General features: G+C 43.4%; 1 protein-coding gene across 1 annotated transcript in view; it reads right to left on the bottom strand.

Moving 5' to 3' along the window:
• ZNF397 (zinc finger protein 397) overlaps positions 1 to 5,849 on the bottom strand; it is a 40,815-nt gene extending 34,966 nt beyond the window's left edge. Inside the window, exons 1-3 of the mRNA XM_004606072.2 lie at positions 5,790 to 5,849; positions 3,748 to 4,237; positions 3,232 to 3,373 (exon numbers count right to left, since the gene is read on the bottom strand). Coding sequence (XP_004606129.2) covers positions 3,232 to 3,373; positions 3,748 to 4,155 — 550 coding nt within the window. The 5' untranslated portion in view covers positions 4,156 to 4,237; positions 5,790 to 5,849. The remainder of the gene's footprint in view (positions 1 to 3,231; positions 3,374 to 3,747; positions 4,238 to 5,789) is intronic.
• Between the last annotated feature and the right edge of the window lie 12,568 nt (positions 5,850 to 18,417).

Genomic DNA, 18,417 nt, shown 5'->3' with positions numbered 1-18,417 from the left:
GTACTTACTCTCACTCTCCTCTCACTCACAGTAACATTTATTGAAAGGCTTGTCTATATTCATGCCTACTCAGCAACCTGGTTTCCCTCCCCACTACCCAACCACCACCTCTTACCACTTTTTGTCACCAACCTCATAGCAGCTTAATCCAGCAGATGTTAGTAGTTGTCCTCTCCACACCATTGACCCTGGAGACCCTATCCTTACTTTACGAACATTCTCTTTCAGTTCTGTTAGTCTGACTCTGTCACTCAAAAGCTTAGGTCAATCACTCAATTATGAATTCATCAGGGTTCTGTCCTGGCTTCTCATGTATCCTCACTCAACAAACTCTCTACATCTTAGGCTTCATTTAGAAGTTATGTTAATAGCAAATGTTGCCCCATATACCCAGTCCTCTCTTATTTCACTCTATTGAGCTCAAAACCCTCATATCCAATAGCTGCTAATGTGGCATATTACTTGTGACTATTTCACAAACACCAAAAATGTACCAAACTAAACACATGTGTTTCCTCCCTGGTTTCCCATTAATAGGAATAGCACCACCATTAACCAGTTGTCCAAGATGGAAATCAGACTGTCATCCTTAAACCTCTTGCTTATGCTCTACCTTTAGCAATCAGCAACTATTGCAATGTGATTTAAGTAGTTCAGAATACGAGCCAACTTTGATCTTCTACCTCTTACCATAACCTATCTTGATTTACTTACTGGAACCACTTGAAGTACAGGTCTCTAATAGAGCTCTATTCTTGCCTTCCTCAATTCCATTCCCACTCACATGCTAAGTTCCAAAACTTAAGCCAATTATGTCACTGCCATGTCCAAAATCGTTAGACTATACCCACTATAGCATACAAACTAATCAAGTAATCAGGATGACAGTTTTACAGAGTCGGCCCTATTTGTCTATTTCATCTCTCACCACTTCTCCTATGAATTCTCTGTTCAAGTAAAATTGAACTACTGACTTTCCTTCACTTATAATGGGGTTATGTTCAGATAAATTTATCATAACTTCAAAATATCTTAAGTGGAGAGGTCAGAATTATAGTACAGCAGGCAGGACATTTGCCTTGCACACAGCTGATCCAGGTTTGATCCCCAGAGTCCTATCTGTCCCATGAGCACCACCAGGAGTAATTCCTAAGTGCAAAGCCAGGAGGAAGCCCTGAGCACCACAAGGTATGGTCCCATTTAAAAAAAAAAAAAAAGAAGAAGAAGAAGAAGAAAATGCAACCGATAGGTTTGCATACCTTTAAAATACTCAGAACAACTGCCTATAGTAGGGAAAAATTATCTAACACAAAGTATACTTTATAATGAGGCCAAAATCTGACATAATGTGAAAAAATATATACATACAGGTATATCCAAAAAACTGGCAACGTAGTACCCTGGACAGTGTCAGTTGATTCTCTTTAATGGTAACATGGCTGATCAGAAGCTGCCTGCCTAACACAAAATGTAGCAAAACACATACCACTAGAACAGATCAAAATTAAGAATCTGAGGGGCAGGTCTAGCTAAAAGAACTAGAAAACATTATTTTGCATACTGAAGACTCTGGTTTGATCCCTGGTATTGCACATTCCCCTTGCACCAACCTAGGAGTAGCCCCCAAGCACCTATGTGTGGACCCCACACAAACAAAATCTGAAGGGTGAGTTTGAATATTCACTGTTTTCATACCATCAGCCAACTTTCAATTTTAAGTAGACCACTTGTACCTGTAATTCCCAAAATAGGTTGTATTTTCTCAGCTTGAGAATTTTGTGGCCTTGCTTGTGTGATGGCACTGCATCAGAAATGTACATTTGATCTTCATCCTAAATTCCTAGCACAAAGGTTTAAAAACCCTTGAACTCTCCTAAGTAGCGAGGGTAACAGAGTGTCTTCCGTTATTCATAAGTCCCTTTAATCATATCTGATTATATGCTAATGAGTGACTCTGGGAGGATTCGGGTGGACTAGTGGTGGGGACTAGCTGCCAAGAAAACTAAATGTATCAAAAGGTTTGAAACTTTCAATTTACCATCCAACCTCCAGGGAGATTGAGCTAATTATTGACAAGCAATGATTTAATCACTGTCACTGTATCACTGTCATCCTGTTGTTCATCGATTTGCTTATGTGGGTGCCAGTGACGTCTCCATTCATCCCTGTCACATGCTAGTGTAGCCCGATGGCGTATTCAGGGCTCTTGAAGAATTAGGGGATGAGGACTGTCATTGTTACTGTTTTTGGCATATCGAGTATACCACGAGTAGCTTGCCAGGTTCTGCTGTATGATTTAATCAGTCATAGTTAAATAACCAGCATTCACAAAAACCTTAAATGAAATGGCTCCTAAAGCTTTTCAAGTTATGAGTACACCCAGCGCCCCAGGGACAAAGCTGAGCTCAGGACTCTGGAACTCACCCTCTAGATAGCTGTTCCGCTGCATCGCTTACAATGAACTGATCATCCATAGTCTAAGTGTCTCTGAATTCTGTGAGTCCTAACAGAAAATTATGCAGCCTGAAGAGGGGTTATGGAAGTTCCAATTGGTAGCCGCCAAAGGAAACTAAGTGTCAGGAACCCAGGGACTGAAGTGTGACTGGCAGTTCATCATGAGAAGTCAGCCTGTGGGTCATTACAACCTTCGGGGTCTGTGCTAATTCTGGGTTGGTCAGTATTGCTTAAATATGAGGGGAAACCCCCATGTCCCATGTCAGGAGAGCTGTGAGTACAGAAACAGTTTCCTCTTTAAGCTTTAGGAGACTTTCCCTTCTATCTATTGACCTCTTTTACTCATAGTTCAAACCTTCACTTAAGAGTCTTTTCAAACAAAAAGCATCTTGATTTGCTAAGTTTGCTTAAATGCCTTAAGATGTGCCCCACAGTCCTCAGCATTTACTACTCTATACTGCAGTTGCCCTTTAAGTCATTCATTACCCCCTCTAGAACTAAAAGTCCCTGAAAGACAGAGAACCAGTGAACATGGCAGGAATACCCTATTATGTTACCTAATGAAGGAATAAATAAGTGACTGTGAAAATGACCCAGGAAAACTGACAGCAGTTTGTGAGGGACGCTGAGTAAAAGCTGCTAAAGTGAGCACCTCCAATCTAGAATTAAAAAGGTGAGACTTAGTTGGGGCAGGTTTGTAAAAGGCAATTAATTCTGTATTCACAAGACCAGAGGCTTAACTGCTAATACTTCCCAGATGAGTCTCTTATTTCTTACCACTTTGAGGGGGAGGGCAAGAGTTCCAGGGCTTCAGCTGTGTCTTTAAAGGCTGGAGTTGGATATTTGTTAACTTTTGGGAAGTTCCAAGACATGTCAAATCCTTCCAAGGCACTGAAGGGCCCTGTGGACTAGCTGGGACCTGAAATCAGTAAAACAGGATTAGCCCAGGGAGAAAAATCTCTAGGGAAACTGCTTAGTAAGACAGCAGAATGACTGGTTGTAGGGAGAGCAGCATCTGCCTCACGAGGGCAAAGTCTTGAATGCTGGTTGGGTGCTAGCATTCAATGTCCGGCTCACATGGCCAAGGGTTGCTGGAGTGATCCCCAGATCATGCACATACACCTCAAAGATGTTAACAAAGAGCATTAGGGGTAAGAGGGAAAAAGGAACCACTTAACAAGATAGGTATGAATTAAGGTTTAGCAGAAACAAATTTTTACCCACTACAATTATGCCACATGCTTTAATCTGTAAATACCTTTCTCTCAACATACCACTTTTCCCCATTCCCACCTGTTGCCCTGGATCATCGAATTCCCTCTCCAAATCCTCCAGAAGTGTCACAGCTTCCTCGCCACTTTGTGGACTATGCTGCTGAACCCAGATCTGCAGCTCCTCAGGTAGAATACTCAGGAACTGCTCCAGCACCAGCAGCTCCAGGATCTGCTCCTTGCTGTGCACCTCAGGCATGAGCCACTGATAGCAGAGCTCCTGGAGTCGGCCCAAGGCCTCCCGGGGCCCTGGTGTCTCCTGGTAGCAAAACTTTCTGAATTGTTGGCGAAACAATTCTTGGCAAGATTGATTACTCCCATTCTTTCTAGATTTCTGACCCCACGAAAGACTTTCTTCCACTTTCACTAATATTAGTTCCTGGTGATTCCGAGGTACCAAAGTTGAAATGGCTCTGGATTCCACGGCCATGGTGCTGAAATAGCTTAGCAAAAAGCTCACTCACTACAACTGAGTCTTGTGCTTCAGAATTTGAGTTTTCTTTTTCTCTTTCCTGAAGGTAATAAAAGCACAGTTAATATACAGTATGAAAGCAAAGTAGAACTAGTACGAAGTTTAATAATGATCAGCTAGTATCAGATAGTAATCAAGTAATTACTAAAAAGAAGCATGTTTGAGACTGTAACTAATAATCAGTGACAAACTAAAAAATCACTCACCTCGATCAAGATCTACCGTTTCTTAGGATTCCTAAGAAATTACCTCTAGGGATATTCTTCTTCTTCTTCTTTTTCTTTTTTTTTGGGTCACATTCGGCAATGCACAGGCGTTACTCCTGGCTCTGCACTCAGGCATTACTCCTGGCAGTGCTCAGGGGACCATATGGGATGCTGGGAATCGAACCTGGGTTGCCCACGTGCAAGGCAAACGCCCTACCCATAATACCATAATGCTATTGCTCCAGCCCTAGGGATATTCTTAAGAAATTACTTTAGAAAAAAAAATTACTTTGGAATTTCTGAAATTCTCAGAAGAATGCACTAGTAATGAGTTACATACTGACAAACTTCCTTTTTCAAATTCACATTTAAGCCTGACTCTCAAGGAGAAAAATCTGAAAAAAAAAAAAAAAAGAAAAAAAAAGGAGAAAAATCTATCATTTAACATGTCTATAAAACTTCCTTTCTTGGTAAGTATACATGTCTATAAAACTTCCTTTCTCGGTAAGTATACATAAATCTCAGGCTTATAAGGGTAGATTTTTCGCTAAGATTTAATGATGCAGATGGAAAGGAAATTTTTCTTATATTCTATAGCAATACTGATTTTCACTTAAAGCAGTGAAACATCTCAGAAAAAAATCTTATTTACATGAGTTCCTGTAAATAAAAATTACCGGATCTTTGCCATTTCATCAAATTTGGTATCCCACGAATTTCTTCAACAAATACTGGGGCATTTATTCTCTAGACCTTTCTGAGTGGTGTTTACAAAGGTTTCTGTGAATAAACATCTACCGAGGAATTAACCAAGAAATATGTTAAATGCTGCCCATGTGTTCAAAAACATTAGGTATGATCCTAAACCTACCTAGAAATACCAAAGGCTCACCCTCTGCTTTCACAGGGTCCGAACGTGCTAAAGAAAAATCAAAGTAAAACGCAGCAACAAGTAATTGTGTGCTTAAAATCTGTGATAAAGATCAAACATCATCCAATGTGGGGCTGGACGGGGAGTCAGCGACAGGGAGGTTAAGTGCTGGAAAGCGCAGGGCAGTAAGAGAAGTTCTAACCCTAAAAACTACAGCTAACTTCAGCGACTGGGCAATTTATTCTGGCCACCAAGGCGTGCTTTATTTGGGAGCCTGGCCGCGCTGGCCGGTCTACTTCTCCTTCGGGGGTTCACCCGCGCCGTTAGCAAAGCGACGCGTCTGGGGGAGCAACTGCCCAATGCGCCGGGAGGCAAGGCTGCAGGGCTGGCCACCCCGTCCACGCCGCCGGCACCGGATGAACACCTCCCGGGAAGAGGCTCCAGCAACCCAGCCCCGCCGCCCGGGCCGCACTCGCTCCCCGCCCTCCGTCCGCCCGGGGCCCCGCGTCCCTCACCGCCGAGCCCCGGAGCGGTCAGGCAGCAGCCGCAGCCACAAAGACCGGAAGCGCGCGCCCACGGCTTTCCGCTCGTGCGCCCGCCCGAGCCCATCCGCCCCGCCCCGCGCTCGCCGAGAGCCAATCAGCGCCGCTGCTCCCGAGCTCCCCCCGCCCACGCTCTCCGCCCATTGGCTCCGCGGAGCGTGAATGAACCGGTGGCGGCGGCGGCGGCGGCGGTAGCCGCTGCGGAGGCGCCTGGCTGGTGTTGCCTCTCTGCGCGCTCCGTCCTCTTCCCACCGCCATCGGTCAGCTCTGGGGCCGCACGTCACGCTGGGTGCCTTCAGGCTTTCTTTCCTTTCATCCCGGAAATGCATTCCGAGTTTCGTGTCATTCCAAGTGCTTCTTTTCAGCCTCTCCGACGGAATAAAAAACCGTTATTGACGTTGTGGTTCTCTCTAGCTTTGCGCCTTGCCCATTCCCTAAAGTGGCAATAGTTGTCCGCTTTTCTGCTGCCTACCCTGCATGTGATCAGAGAGATCAGAGTTTCAGACTCTGTTTCTAGTATGGAGCTTTCCTAGTTTTCATTATAGCCTAGCTGAGAAGCAAGTCTCAGTATTTCCATTTTTCTTTTTTTCAATTTTTTTTAGTAGAGTCACCTGGAGAAACACAGTTACAAAGCTGTTCATGATCAGTTTTCAGTCATATAATGATCCAACATCCACCTCTGCCAATGCACATTTCCCACCACCAATAACCCCAAACGGTCTCCTGACCGCTCTCCCCAGCCTGCCTCAATGACTATGGCAGGCACCTTCCATCTCTTCTGTCTCTCCTCTCTCTCCCCCCTTCCTCCTCTCCCTCCTTTCTCTCTCTCTCTCTCTCTCTCTCTCTCTCTCTCTCTCTCTCTCTTTCTCTTTGTTTCTGTCTGTCTGTCTCTCTCCCTAGCTCGCTCACTCTCTCTTAACCCCCAAGGCTATGATCTGCAACAGATGGAGAGGTTATCTTGTTTGTTCCTTTACCTACTTTCAGCACACAGTTCCTATCCACAGTGATCATTTCCAACTATCTTTGTCATAACGGTCCCCTCTCTATCCCAGTGGTCTTCTCCCCTAGCACCTGGGTAGGCTTCTAGCTGCGGACTAATCCTCCTTGCCCTTGTTTTCATTTTTCTTTATCCGTTGCATGGTAAAAAAAATGAGGACATTTATTTATTTATTTTTAGCTTGCATTTCATTTAAATTAGTTTAGGTTATTTCCCCTTTCCCCTTTGACATCATATTAAATCATGATTAAATCATCATATTAAATCAGTGGCTGTGTCATCAGGATACCTGGTGTTTTGTTTTGTTTTGTTTTAACTCTGCTATCCTGAAGTGTACAGGTTTGTTCTGTGGGATTCCCTCAAAGGTCTGCCTCAGTACAGATTACAAATGATATCCTGAGGGGGGTGAGCAGGAAGGAGAAGGCCATTATCTTCTGTCTCCATTCAGCGCTGAAGGCTGAAGAAAGCCTCTTCTCCATCAGATTCCTCGTCTATCTAGTTAGCTAAAATTGCTTCAGTTCTTTGTGCCCATCACCAGTCAGGGATGTGAGGCCTCCACTATACGCTAAGGCCAGTTGAGATTCGTGCCCAAGGACTGAGGGGCCAGTCGGCCTGAAAGGACAGTTTGGTATTCCTTAACCCTGTCCTATCTCCCCACCCCAAGAAGTACTCAGACTATCTTTATATGAACCTGGTGTTTATTTTAAGCAGTTTATTAATATGACAGGCACAGAGATAACTACAGTTGAAAAAGAGTTGATCACTGAGAGTTCCCTAGGAACCATGCCAGAGGGTCTCATGGGGTCATCACAGGAAGAAAAGGAGAGAAAGAAGACTGGGACTGAACTTTCATTATTATAGTGGTGGAACTTAGCAAGACTTGTGGGGGGAGGAACAACATTGCTCACTGGCAGAAAGCAAAACTCAATTGAGGGTTGCAATTGGAGGGTCCGCAGTGAGATTTTAAGTGCCTGTTGATGTAGAAAATCTTGGCTCCTGACTCTAAAATGTCAAGTCATCAATTACAGAACATCAAGAATAGATACAACACTATTTTATCCTGTGAATGTTGCCGTGATGTCACTGGCTTAGTTTCCTGTTTTGTAGAGACATAATAGATGTATTAAGGGAATGAGACAATGCTTATTTGTGAACTATAAGACAGTAAACAAAGACCTTATTTACTAGGTTTTTTCCCTCCTTGCTTTAATGTCAAAGAGCCCCGAGGTTGCTCTGGAGGTGCATTCTTCGCATCATCCCTAGAACAGCTGAAGCTTTTATTATTGTTTTATTTATATATTTATTTACATATTTCCCCCAGTCCTTTTTTCAGGTTAACCACAATAACAGATCACTGGAAAACATTCCATTCAAAAGCTTACTCCCCTTAGCCTCTTTAAGTAAGATTTCCTCCCCGATTGGATTCTGCCTTAGGGGTGAGTCAACAAAGATACATTTTAAGATTTGAGAGGGTTGTGGGGGGAAGGAGGGCAATGCCTTACTAAGTTCTTAGCACTTGAGTAGTGAGAAGCTCAGAGAAATGCATTCTTATGGTTTTGTAGGTTCAAAGAGTCTGGAGTGAATGCTATTAAAAATAACCTGTAGAACTTAATGGGCTGAAAGCTGCTTGCCTCATGTCATTATGTCTATTATTCATTGAAAACTGAATATGTTTAAAAACCTAAGTTGGAGGGTGCCAGGAGATAGTACTGGTTCTGATGTTTAGTACCACAAAATCCTCCAATTCCTGGGTGAAGCTCTGAAAACATATTTTCCAGATGTAGCACTGGAACCCCTTGAACTCTGAAATCCCCTGAGGCCATCAGTGCACCCTCGTATTTTTATATTGAACCCTGCCTGGTTGGCTGAGAATCACTGAAGGGGCTCCAGAGCCTCTGGAGCACCAGTGTCGTGCATTTTTGTGCTGGCGCAAGCCGTGAATGAACAAAAAGAGACAGCGCAGGATAGGATAGTGAGTTTATTAGAAGCTCAGTGCTGAGGACCCCAAATCAGAAGAGAAAGAGACTTGGAACCCTGTTGGCTGAGAAGGTCTTTCTTTTTATCCGCTAAAGGTGGACTACAATCTACATACATCCTTAACAGTGAAACAGGGGATACAGAGGTAATAAGTAAGAGAAAAACAATCAATGCATCCTTCCACATGGTACAGCCTTCAGGTGCTCAAAAGAAAAACAGTCAGTGTCAGTATATCCTGCCCATTTTTGGTGCAACCTTCAAGTACCATCTCCCACACAATTCCATAAATCTGTTGGGCCCAGTGTGCTCCCATCAATCTGGTGGGCTGGTGGGCCCTAATTCCGTTAATTGGGGTCATAAAAGGAATGCTTTTCCCTCCCTTCTTTTGTTTAACTTTGATGGTCAATTCTAGTTTCCCAGTCCCGATCACATTTTCTTAATTTTCATTAGCTTCATAATTCTCGTTACATACAGCTTGTTATTTGTCATTACAGTATCATTGTATCACTGTATCACTGTCATCCTGTTGTTCCTTGATTTATTCAAGCGGGCACCAGTAACGTCTTTATTACCCTCAGCCCTGAGATATTATTTATTTATTTATTTATTTTGCTTTTTGGGTCACACCCAGCGATGCACAGGGGTTACTCCTGGCTCTGCACTCAGGAATTACTCCTGGCAGTGCTCAGGGGACCATATGGGATGCTGGGAATCAAACCCAGGTCGGCCAAGTGCAAGGCAAATGCCCTACTTACTGTACTATCGCTCCAGCTCCCAGCCCTGAGATTTTAGCAGCCTCTCCTTACTCATCTTTCCCAATGATTGGAGGCTCTTTCAGGGACAGAGACCTATTGTTACTGTTTTTGGCATATCGAATACACCACGGGTAGCTTGCCAGGCTCTGCCGTGTGGGAGGGATACTCTTGGTAGCTTGCCGGGCTCTCTGAGAGGTATGCGTTTATCTTTTACTGTATTTTGGGATATGAATACACCATGGGAAGCTTGCAAGGCTCTCCCACGAAGGCAATAAACTCTTGGTAGCTTGTCAGGTTCTCCAAGATAGAGAACAAGGCTACTACATGTCAATTACAAGCTTCCGGGAGCTTGGTCTTATAGTCTCTGGATGTTGGCTATTGGTGGGATTGCCTTTCCCTCCCTGCCCCAAGTAGAGCCTTGACAGTTACATGGCGCCGGGGGCAGTTTGTGGGTGTGGCTTCCAAGCTACTGGAAAATGGGGGGGGGGGGGGGGTCTGGCTGGAGACATTACAGTATAAATATTAAAAATAAAAGCCTGATTTGGTTGCCATGAGATTATGTTATTTGCCTAGTGAATTTTGATATCACAACCATTACTAGAAGGATATTTGCACTTGCCATTATTTAATTTTGATTTTTTAAATTAAAATAACATGATTTACAAGAGTATAAATATTGACATACTTTAGGGGTACGATGTTACCATGCCCACCCCACAAAGTGCCACTGCCCCTTCTCCACCAAAGTACATCACACCCTTTCAGCTCACTTCCTCTCCCTAACCCACCCCACCTAGTAGCCTCAGTTGTGTGGGGAGAGTCCAGGGGTTTGTTTTCACTGGATGTGGCCTGTTGCCTGAATGTATACATTTCTTTGTACATCATGTATGTGTGTGATCACTTATATTTGTCTTTCTGAAGATTTTGGTTTCAGTTGAATTTGGGGGGCTCCTCCAAGCAGAGCTTAGGAGTCTGGGAACCAATTTTTAGCGACCCTGGGATCTGTGGGGCCAGATACTTCAATGCTTAGGGCCTGTAAAATGTGGCTTGGGATCAGCAGGACTGACGGGGCCACAGGGCCACATGCTGATGTGCTCGAAGGCTCCGAGCTAAACTCATTGGTGCTCGAGGGACCATGATGTTTGGGATGCTGGGCAGTGACCACCAGAATGCTGGGCATGTGCTTAGCACTCTGAGCCATCTCTGAGCCCTTTAATGGAATTTTTCACAGAACAGTGACTTCTTGAATATTCATAGAGTTTCTGTTTTGGTGGTTTCTAATGAGAAATGCATTTCTTTCCATCTTGTTAGTAACTTCAGCCCTCTTGAATGCCAAACACACTTTTCTTTTCAAATATTTTACAGGATGTGAAATTTAATTTGCCTACCTTTTCTGAATCTGCTTTACTTTCCAAAAATCCATCACATTATGTATTTAACAACTGGAGTCATACTGGTATAGGTACTAATATTTTCTTTATAAATGACTACTTATTTTGCTTCTATTAAAAGCAACAATAGAATTATGGGGGGGGGGATTTCCTTTATATAATCTCCCAGCTTGGAATTTGTTGTTGTGTATCCAGAGATGTATCCAGAGACTGCCATGCGACTTCTATTTCTCAGAGTAGAAATGGATACTCAAGGAACACCTGGGGCAGGCCCATTGGAGCAAGATGGAAAAACGCTATAGCTCCATGTTCAGGCTCCGTTCAATAAACTGTGTTCAGATCCTTGCTCTCTCACAGATTATAGGGGTTATGCCCCTGTGCAAGCTTCTTAATTGCTCTGTTTCTCAGTTCCCTTTTTTACTGAAAAAAGGGGATAGTTAGAGATAGTATTATCCACACTGCATATTGTGAATATAAAGCCCTTTGTTTTATTTGGTTTGGGGTTTGGGGCACACCCAGATATGCTTAAGACTTACTCCTGCCTCTGCACTCAGAATCATTCCTGCTTGAACTGGGGGACCCTATGGGATGCCAGGAATCGAATCCAGGTCAGCAGCATGCACAGCAAGCACCCTAACTACTGTCCCATTGCTCTGGCCCCCAACATCAAGCCTTTTGAGCAGTGCTCAGTGAATATATACAGTTGGCTTTGGGTTGATTGAGCTGTGAGGAGTGTGTGGAGGCTGGAACAAATATTTCTCCAAGTCTGGATTTGCTTGATGGTAAGATTTATCTAGGGTTTTTGTTAAAAATCCTTATTTAATTGGAATACCTATGGAGGAGTCAAAGAATTTATATTTTGAAAAAAAAATAGCCAGATGAGGTTCGTGGAAATAGCTCAAGTGTTAGAGTCCATGCTAATTGTATGCCAGGGCCTGGGTTTGATCTCCAGCACTGCATGGACCCCAAGTCCTGCCAGGCATGGCCCTTATAATAAAAAGAAAAAAAATACCCCCAATTGTGGGAGGCTTGGGTTATACTTGGTGGTGCTCAGGGACTATACCTGGTTCTGTGCTAATTGGACCACAGATGGTGTCAGGAATTCAAACTGCCACAGCTACACACAGAGCAAGTGCCTTACCTCCTATACTTTCTTCCACTCTCCAAATGTTTGGTTTTTATAAAAAAATTTTCTTTGATGCTTATTTGTTTTACATCCTTACCCTTTGTTGGGGGTGGGCGGTGTGGATCACACAGACTTGGTTGTGGTTCTGACTGGTGATCACCACAGTTGCGCACATTTTTAGTTGTGGTGCTAACTCTGTGTGTGGCAGCCTCACACACATAGTTGTCTGCAGAGTTCATCAGAGGCTGCGCATTTTAGTTAGATGTTGAAGTGCTGCACGAAAAGCACACTCTCTGTTGTGGGTAGGGATCCAAAATGGCCATGTGGGGACAGAGGCCTGTAAGTCTGTGCTAAGGGCGTATCTGGAGGCTTCCTGAATATAAAGCAGGAGCTCAACCACTGAGGTACCTCTGGGGCTCCCAAGTGACACCAGGTCAGTTTGGGAAACTGTGATGTGGTTGAGAATAGAGTGCAGACTCAGACGGATGTAAATTTTTTTGTTTGTTTGTTTTTTTTGGTCACACCTGGCAGTGCACAGAGGTTACTCCTGGCTCTGCACTAAGGAATTACTCCTGGCGGTGCTCAGGGGACCATATGGGATGCTGGGAATCGAACCCGGGTCAGCCACGTGTAAGGCAAAAGCCCCTACCCGCTGTGCTATCGCTCCAGCCCCACAGATGTGAATGTTGACTCATTCATTAAGCAACATGCCCAGATATTCCCATGTACTAGGTATAGGTTTTAGGGTATATAGCAGAAATTGAAATTGTTCCAAATTCTCTTTTCCTTTTGCCTTTAAAGGATAGGGAGTCTACTGAGGTTATTTAAAAAAAATTAATTGGGGATGCTGCAAGGTCATGGGGCAGCCTCTCACACTTAACAGGTGGTCCTCCGTCCCTTTGAGCTCTCGCCCCAACCCTAGTCCCCTCAATTCCTGTTCTAAGGTACCAATCTGGACTGCCCAAATGACTTTAACAATAAAACTTTTTTTCCTTTGTGAAAATACTAGCACAATTCAGGTCAAGGGAAAAAAATTATAAAATAAGACAATAGTCCAGTGAGTTTATTTTGGGAAGGAAATTCTTACCTGCCCATCAACCAGTTCATATTAAATAATTTAAAAGAGGAAAAAAATGGTTAGGTGAAGATATTTAAGTGATTTTTATATATAAATGAGAAATCAAGCCTCTGACCACAGATGAGTAAATATAAGCAGATTTAGTTTTGTTTGGTTTGGGGTTTATGTATTTGCTGTGTGATTGGCTAGTTGCCAGACTTAACGGGCTGTTGTGACAAATCCTTTAGAAAAAGGAAATGGTGACAGCTGAGTTTCAGTTTTCTATTTTCTGAGGGAGGTATGATCAAACAAAAGAATATTTTCACTCTGTTGATGTCCTCTTACCTTTGTGAAAATTACCTCTTTTGTTCAGAGAATAACAAAGTTTCTTTGACAGTAGATTGAAGCAGTTTAATTCAATGTGATCTTTGCCCTGTCTACTTGTATGGTCAAAGCAGGAATGGTCTGTCTAGTTTGTTTCACTCGCTGCTAGTGAATGACTGAACGAACGCGCGTATAATGCTATTTAGGACTGGGTCATAGCTCAAAGGACTGAATCATATTTCTTTTGTGTCGGAGACCTGGTTTGAGTGTGTACTGTACCAGTACAGTGTGGTACCTTGAGTGCTGCTGGAGGTGACTCGTGGGTTTGACATGGGTGTAGACTCTGAGCATAATGGATGTATCCTCAAAGTAAAAAGAACTAAAATTGCACCCAGGAGGCCTAGATTTGATCCCCAGTACTGCATGGTCTCCAGATGACAGTCAGGTGCATAATTCCTGCATATCAACCGTCTCACCGCCCATTCCAACACACACACGGAAAAGGCTGGGAGAGAGCTGAAAGGGCACATGTTTCTCAGGGCAGTGCCTTCACCCTTGTACAATCTGGTGCCAATAATACATGTTTTTCATGAGAGAGCCCCAGGTTTGATCCCTGCCTCCATAAGTTTCCCCAGAGGTTCACTGGGAGTGACCTCCAAACTCTAAGCAAGGAACAACCTCTCAGCACCGCTGGTGTAACTCCAAAATTTAAATTAATGATGATAAAAAGAATGCTATTCTGCATTTTTTTTAAAACAAGTAAAGATAAATAATATTTTCTTTCAATCTCTTGACTATTTTAGCATAAAGACTTTGATGTAAAAGTCCTGGATTTATTCTATCCTGAATTAAAAATTGTGCCGAGGGCCAGAGCTATAGACAGCAGGTAGAGTACTTGCATTGCACGCACTCAGCAACAGTTTGATTCCTGATATCCCATAAGGTGTCCTGAGCACTCCAGGAGTGATTCCTGAGAAGAGCCAAGGTAATCCCTGCAATGCTTGTGTGGTCCCCCCAAAAAGCAAACGAACAAAAAAATTGTATTGAATGTTATATTCTGAGTTAAGTCAGCATGCTTACTTAAGTCACCTCTGAATTTTTTTTAAAAGAACTAACACTTTATTTTTCAAAGTTATGGTTGAAGGCAAACCCAGAGGAGAGAAAGCTAATACAGTGTTAAAATAAGCTGCTTCCCTCATTTCTCTCAGCTGCCTCCCTAACCTCTGCGATATAAATTCCAATTATTATGCCCTGACAGGCAGGCTAGCCTCAAAGGGGGAAATATTTGCATTACGTCAACATTTTAAAGTAGCAAAACATTTGTCTATGAGGGTACAAGGCAGTTTCTAACATCCTGACTGAACCAGAAACATGTATTTTAAGCTCAGGAGATCAATATCTTGGAGGCAGAAACCACCCTAGGTATAAGGAAACACAATTAGACAGCAAAAAAATCCCATCACAAGATTTCTGTTTATGCAACGCCTTGGCTGCAGTCTCTAGCGCAGCTCTGTCAGGGCCTAGCTGCGGCCTGGAGAAACTTCCACAGGGTTCCTCACAGCTGGAAGGAAAAGAGACGTTTCATTTCCACGGCTGAGTTTAAGTCCTCAGTGGATCAGTCTTCTTGGTGCCCGCTTTTGCAAACTTTCTTCCCCAGTGCTTCTCTTCTCTTTCCTTTTCATGCTTGAGTGTTGAGTAAAGAAAAGCCTTGCAAACAAAACTGTATTTGAACATTGTTGTGGGGGACACGAAGTGTTCCTTTTAGTCACGTTTCAAACATTGAATGCTTACCTCTTCAGAAGCTAAAGTTATCATCAGCTTGCACATTCTAAATGTGCTCCATTCTCTTTGAAAGAGAATGTCTTAAAAATTTTTTTAAAGGATAATTTACTTATGATCTTGGGGGAATTGTGGCAGTCCGGAGATAAGGATGCCTACTGCTTATTTATGACCCAACCTGATGTGATCTAGTTTCCTTTGATCATTCCATTGAAGTCGAAGTTTTTTCTTTTTTTTGAAGTTGAAGTTTTGATGGGTGACCTAAACCATCAAATCCAGAGGTCTCTTCTCTGTTTTTATCCTTCCTGAGCTCTAGCGCTTACACCATTGAGAACCTATCCATTTTTCAAAAGCTTATTCGTTTCACTGTTTTTTTTTCCCCTGTGCCATTTCATCCACACTTTCCCACATTAGCTTCTCTTTATTGTCCCATTTTTTAAATACAGGCATTAGCCATGCTTCTTGAAGAGGTCTCCAAATAAATTTGGAGATTGATATCCCACTTCTTGGGGATTGATATCCCACTTCGATTCATACATGTCACTGTCACTGTCACTGTCATCCCGTTGCTCATCGATTTGCTCGAGTGGGCACGAGTAACATTTTCATTTTGAGACTTGTTACTGTTTTTGGCTAATTGAATACGCCACGGGTAGCTTGCCAGGCTCTGCCGTGCAGGCGAGATACTCTTGGTAGCTTGCCAGGCTCTCCGAGAGGGGCGAAGAAATCAAACGCGGGTCGGCCGTGTGCAAGGCAAATGCCCTACCGCTATGCTATTTGTATATATGAGAACCATATTTCCATTTCTGATTTGTCTACTTTAGAAAAACCTAATGATTTCTCTACTCAGAGATCCCTAATGATCCCTAATGTGTGAGTTTTGCATACCCAGTAGTTTCCCAACTTTGATCCCTAATGTGTGAGTTTTACATACCCAGTAATTTCCCAACTTTCAGTTGACACCTAGTGGAAGTCCTCCAAATGCATTTGGTTCTAGCACTAAGTAGACTGAGTGCAGACCCCATAGGAGAAGGCCCCATAGGAGAAGGGCGTGGCCTTCAGTCAGACATCAATTATAAGTCATGGAGTCCTCCATAATGCATACTTCTGTTGAATTTGTCTTGAGTTTGATAATTTTCTCATGGAACTCAGGGAAACACTTCCCTTACAGTTTCTGATTTGTGATGAATGGCATGTGAACCGTCAGGTGAGGAGGTTAGAGGCTGAAGTTAGGAAGCGTGCAGGGCACAGGTGCTCTGTCTAATAGAGTTTGTGCCATGCCATCTCCTGTTGTTTGGATGTGTCCACCAACTAGGAAACTCTCTGAACAAGCTCCAGGGATTTCACAGGCAAGCTTAATAAGATCACTGGCTGCTGCTGATTCATATAGTGTGGAGCCTCTTTTCTCCCTGAAGGTTGGGGAGTGGGGTTAAAATGTCAACCCTCTAATTATTTGGTTGGTTCTTCCCTCAGTCAAACTCAGACACAATTGAAAAGAGCTAATAATGAACAACAACAAAAAATCCCTATGACTCAGGTCATGTCAAGGGTTCTAGGAGTTCTCTGCCAGGACCTGGGGGTAAAGAGCCAAAGAGATGTTTCTGATTATATCACAATATAATATCACAATATCACAATATATGCATCTTTCAAGTCCTAAGTCTTAATTCCCCATTTGTGTGAGCATGTAACCAGCTTGACCACTGAGACTTCAGCATTCACACCACAAAATTCCTTCATTAAAAACGTGTGTTATTAGACCAACAAACCTGTGGTACATAAACACAGTGGAATACTGCTCAGCTATAGGAAAAGATAAAATCATGCAATTTGCTGCCCCATGCTGAGTGAAGTCAGTCAGAGGAAAGGCATAGATACAGAATGAGCTCTCATATGTGGGATATAAAGAAACATAGTAAGGGAGCCACCAATGGCCAATGGTAGCATCCCCTGAGAGTAAGCTGTGGAACAGAGTCTGCCAAGGTGCTGGATGGGGGAACAGGAGAGGACCAGGGGTTCTGGCAGAGATTCTGGCATTCTGGTGCTGCTATGGTGGTGGAACACTACATGCTTGAAACTGTTATTCTCTATGTTATCATGGTGCCTAAAAATTGGAAGAAAAATGTATTGTTAATAGACAGAACAATTGCCTTATTATGAACTTGCCTTTTTGATCTCACATTGTATCCTGACTGAAATATTTATTTTTATTTTTATTTATTTTTTTATTATTTTTTATTTTATTTTATTTTATTTTATTTTTTTTTTGGTTTTTGGGTCACACCCGGCGATGCACAGGGGTTACTCCTGGCTCTTCACTCAGGAATTACCCCTGGCGGTGCTCAGGGGACCATATGGGATGCTGGGATTAGAACCGGGGTCGGCCGCGTGCAAGGCAAACGCCCTACCCGCTGTGCTATCGCTCCAGCCCCTTTTATTATTTTTTAATTGAGTCACCGTGAGAACAGTTACAGGGCTTTTAGGATCGAGTCTCAGTCATACTATGCTCAAACACCCCTCCCTTCACCAGTGCACATGTTCCACCACCAATAACCTCAGCATAACCCCTCTCCCGCTCCCCCTCTGCCTGTGTGGCAGATGATTTTCACTTTACTCTCCCCTTACTTTGATTACACTCAATTTTCGACAGGAAACTCACTATCATTATTTGGAGTTTTTTCCCCAATAGTCAGACCTGTCAGAATGGCATCATTAGATTGTATGTTTTTTATTGTTGGTAACAAAGAGCATATGATGTTGCACGGTCGTGAAAGCGGCCACCCAGATTTGGAATTCTGGTATTAAGTCCAGAGGTATTTCTGCCAGCAGTCGTTACATTCCGAGATTGGTTTCTGTGGCGCTGGGATCATGGCTGTTCAGGAGTGGAGGAGCTGTCCATAGGCGACTGCTAAGGGTCTCATTTGGGCAGGAGGCAGGGCCGGTTCTGCCTCCCCCATTGCAAGATTCCCCATGCATCCCGTCACTGCAAACTCCTACCTCTCTGTCCAATTGTTTCTGAACGGTGGTGGTCGCCATGCTATCCAGGGGGGCAAAGGCCAAGGGACAGAAACCCTTTCCGTCCCAGGGCTGCATGGGGCCATAGCTTAATTCAGAGTTCAGGAGTATATCTGCCAGCAGCCGCTGCGTTCTGAGATTGTTTTCTGTGCCTCTGGGATAATGGATGCTCAGGGGTGG

This window comes from Sorex araneus, chromosome 2, assembly GCF_027595985.1.
Source record: "Sorex araneus isolate mSorAra2 chromosome 2, mSorAra2.pri, whole genome shotgun sequence".
NCBI lineage: Eukaryota > Metazoa > Chordata > Mammalia > Eulipotyphla > Soricidae > Sorex > Sorex araneus.
Note: the sequence above shows the minus strand (reverse complement) of the source record. Positions and strands in the feature narration are given on the sequence as shown.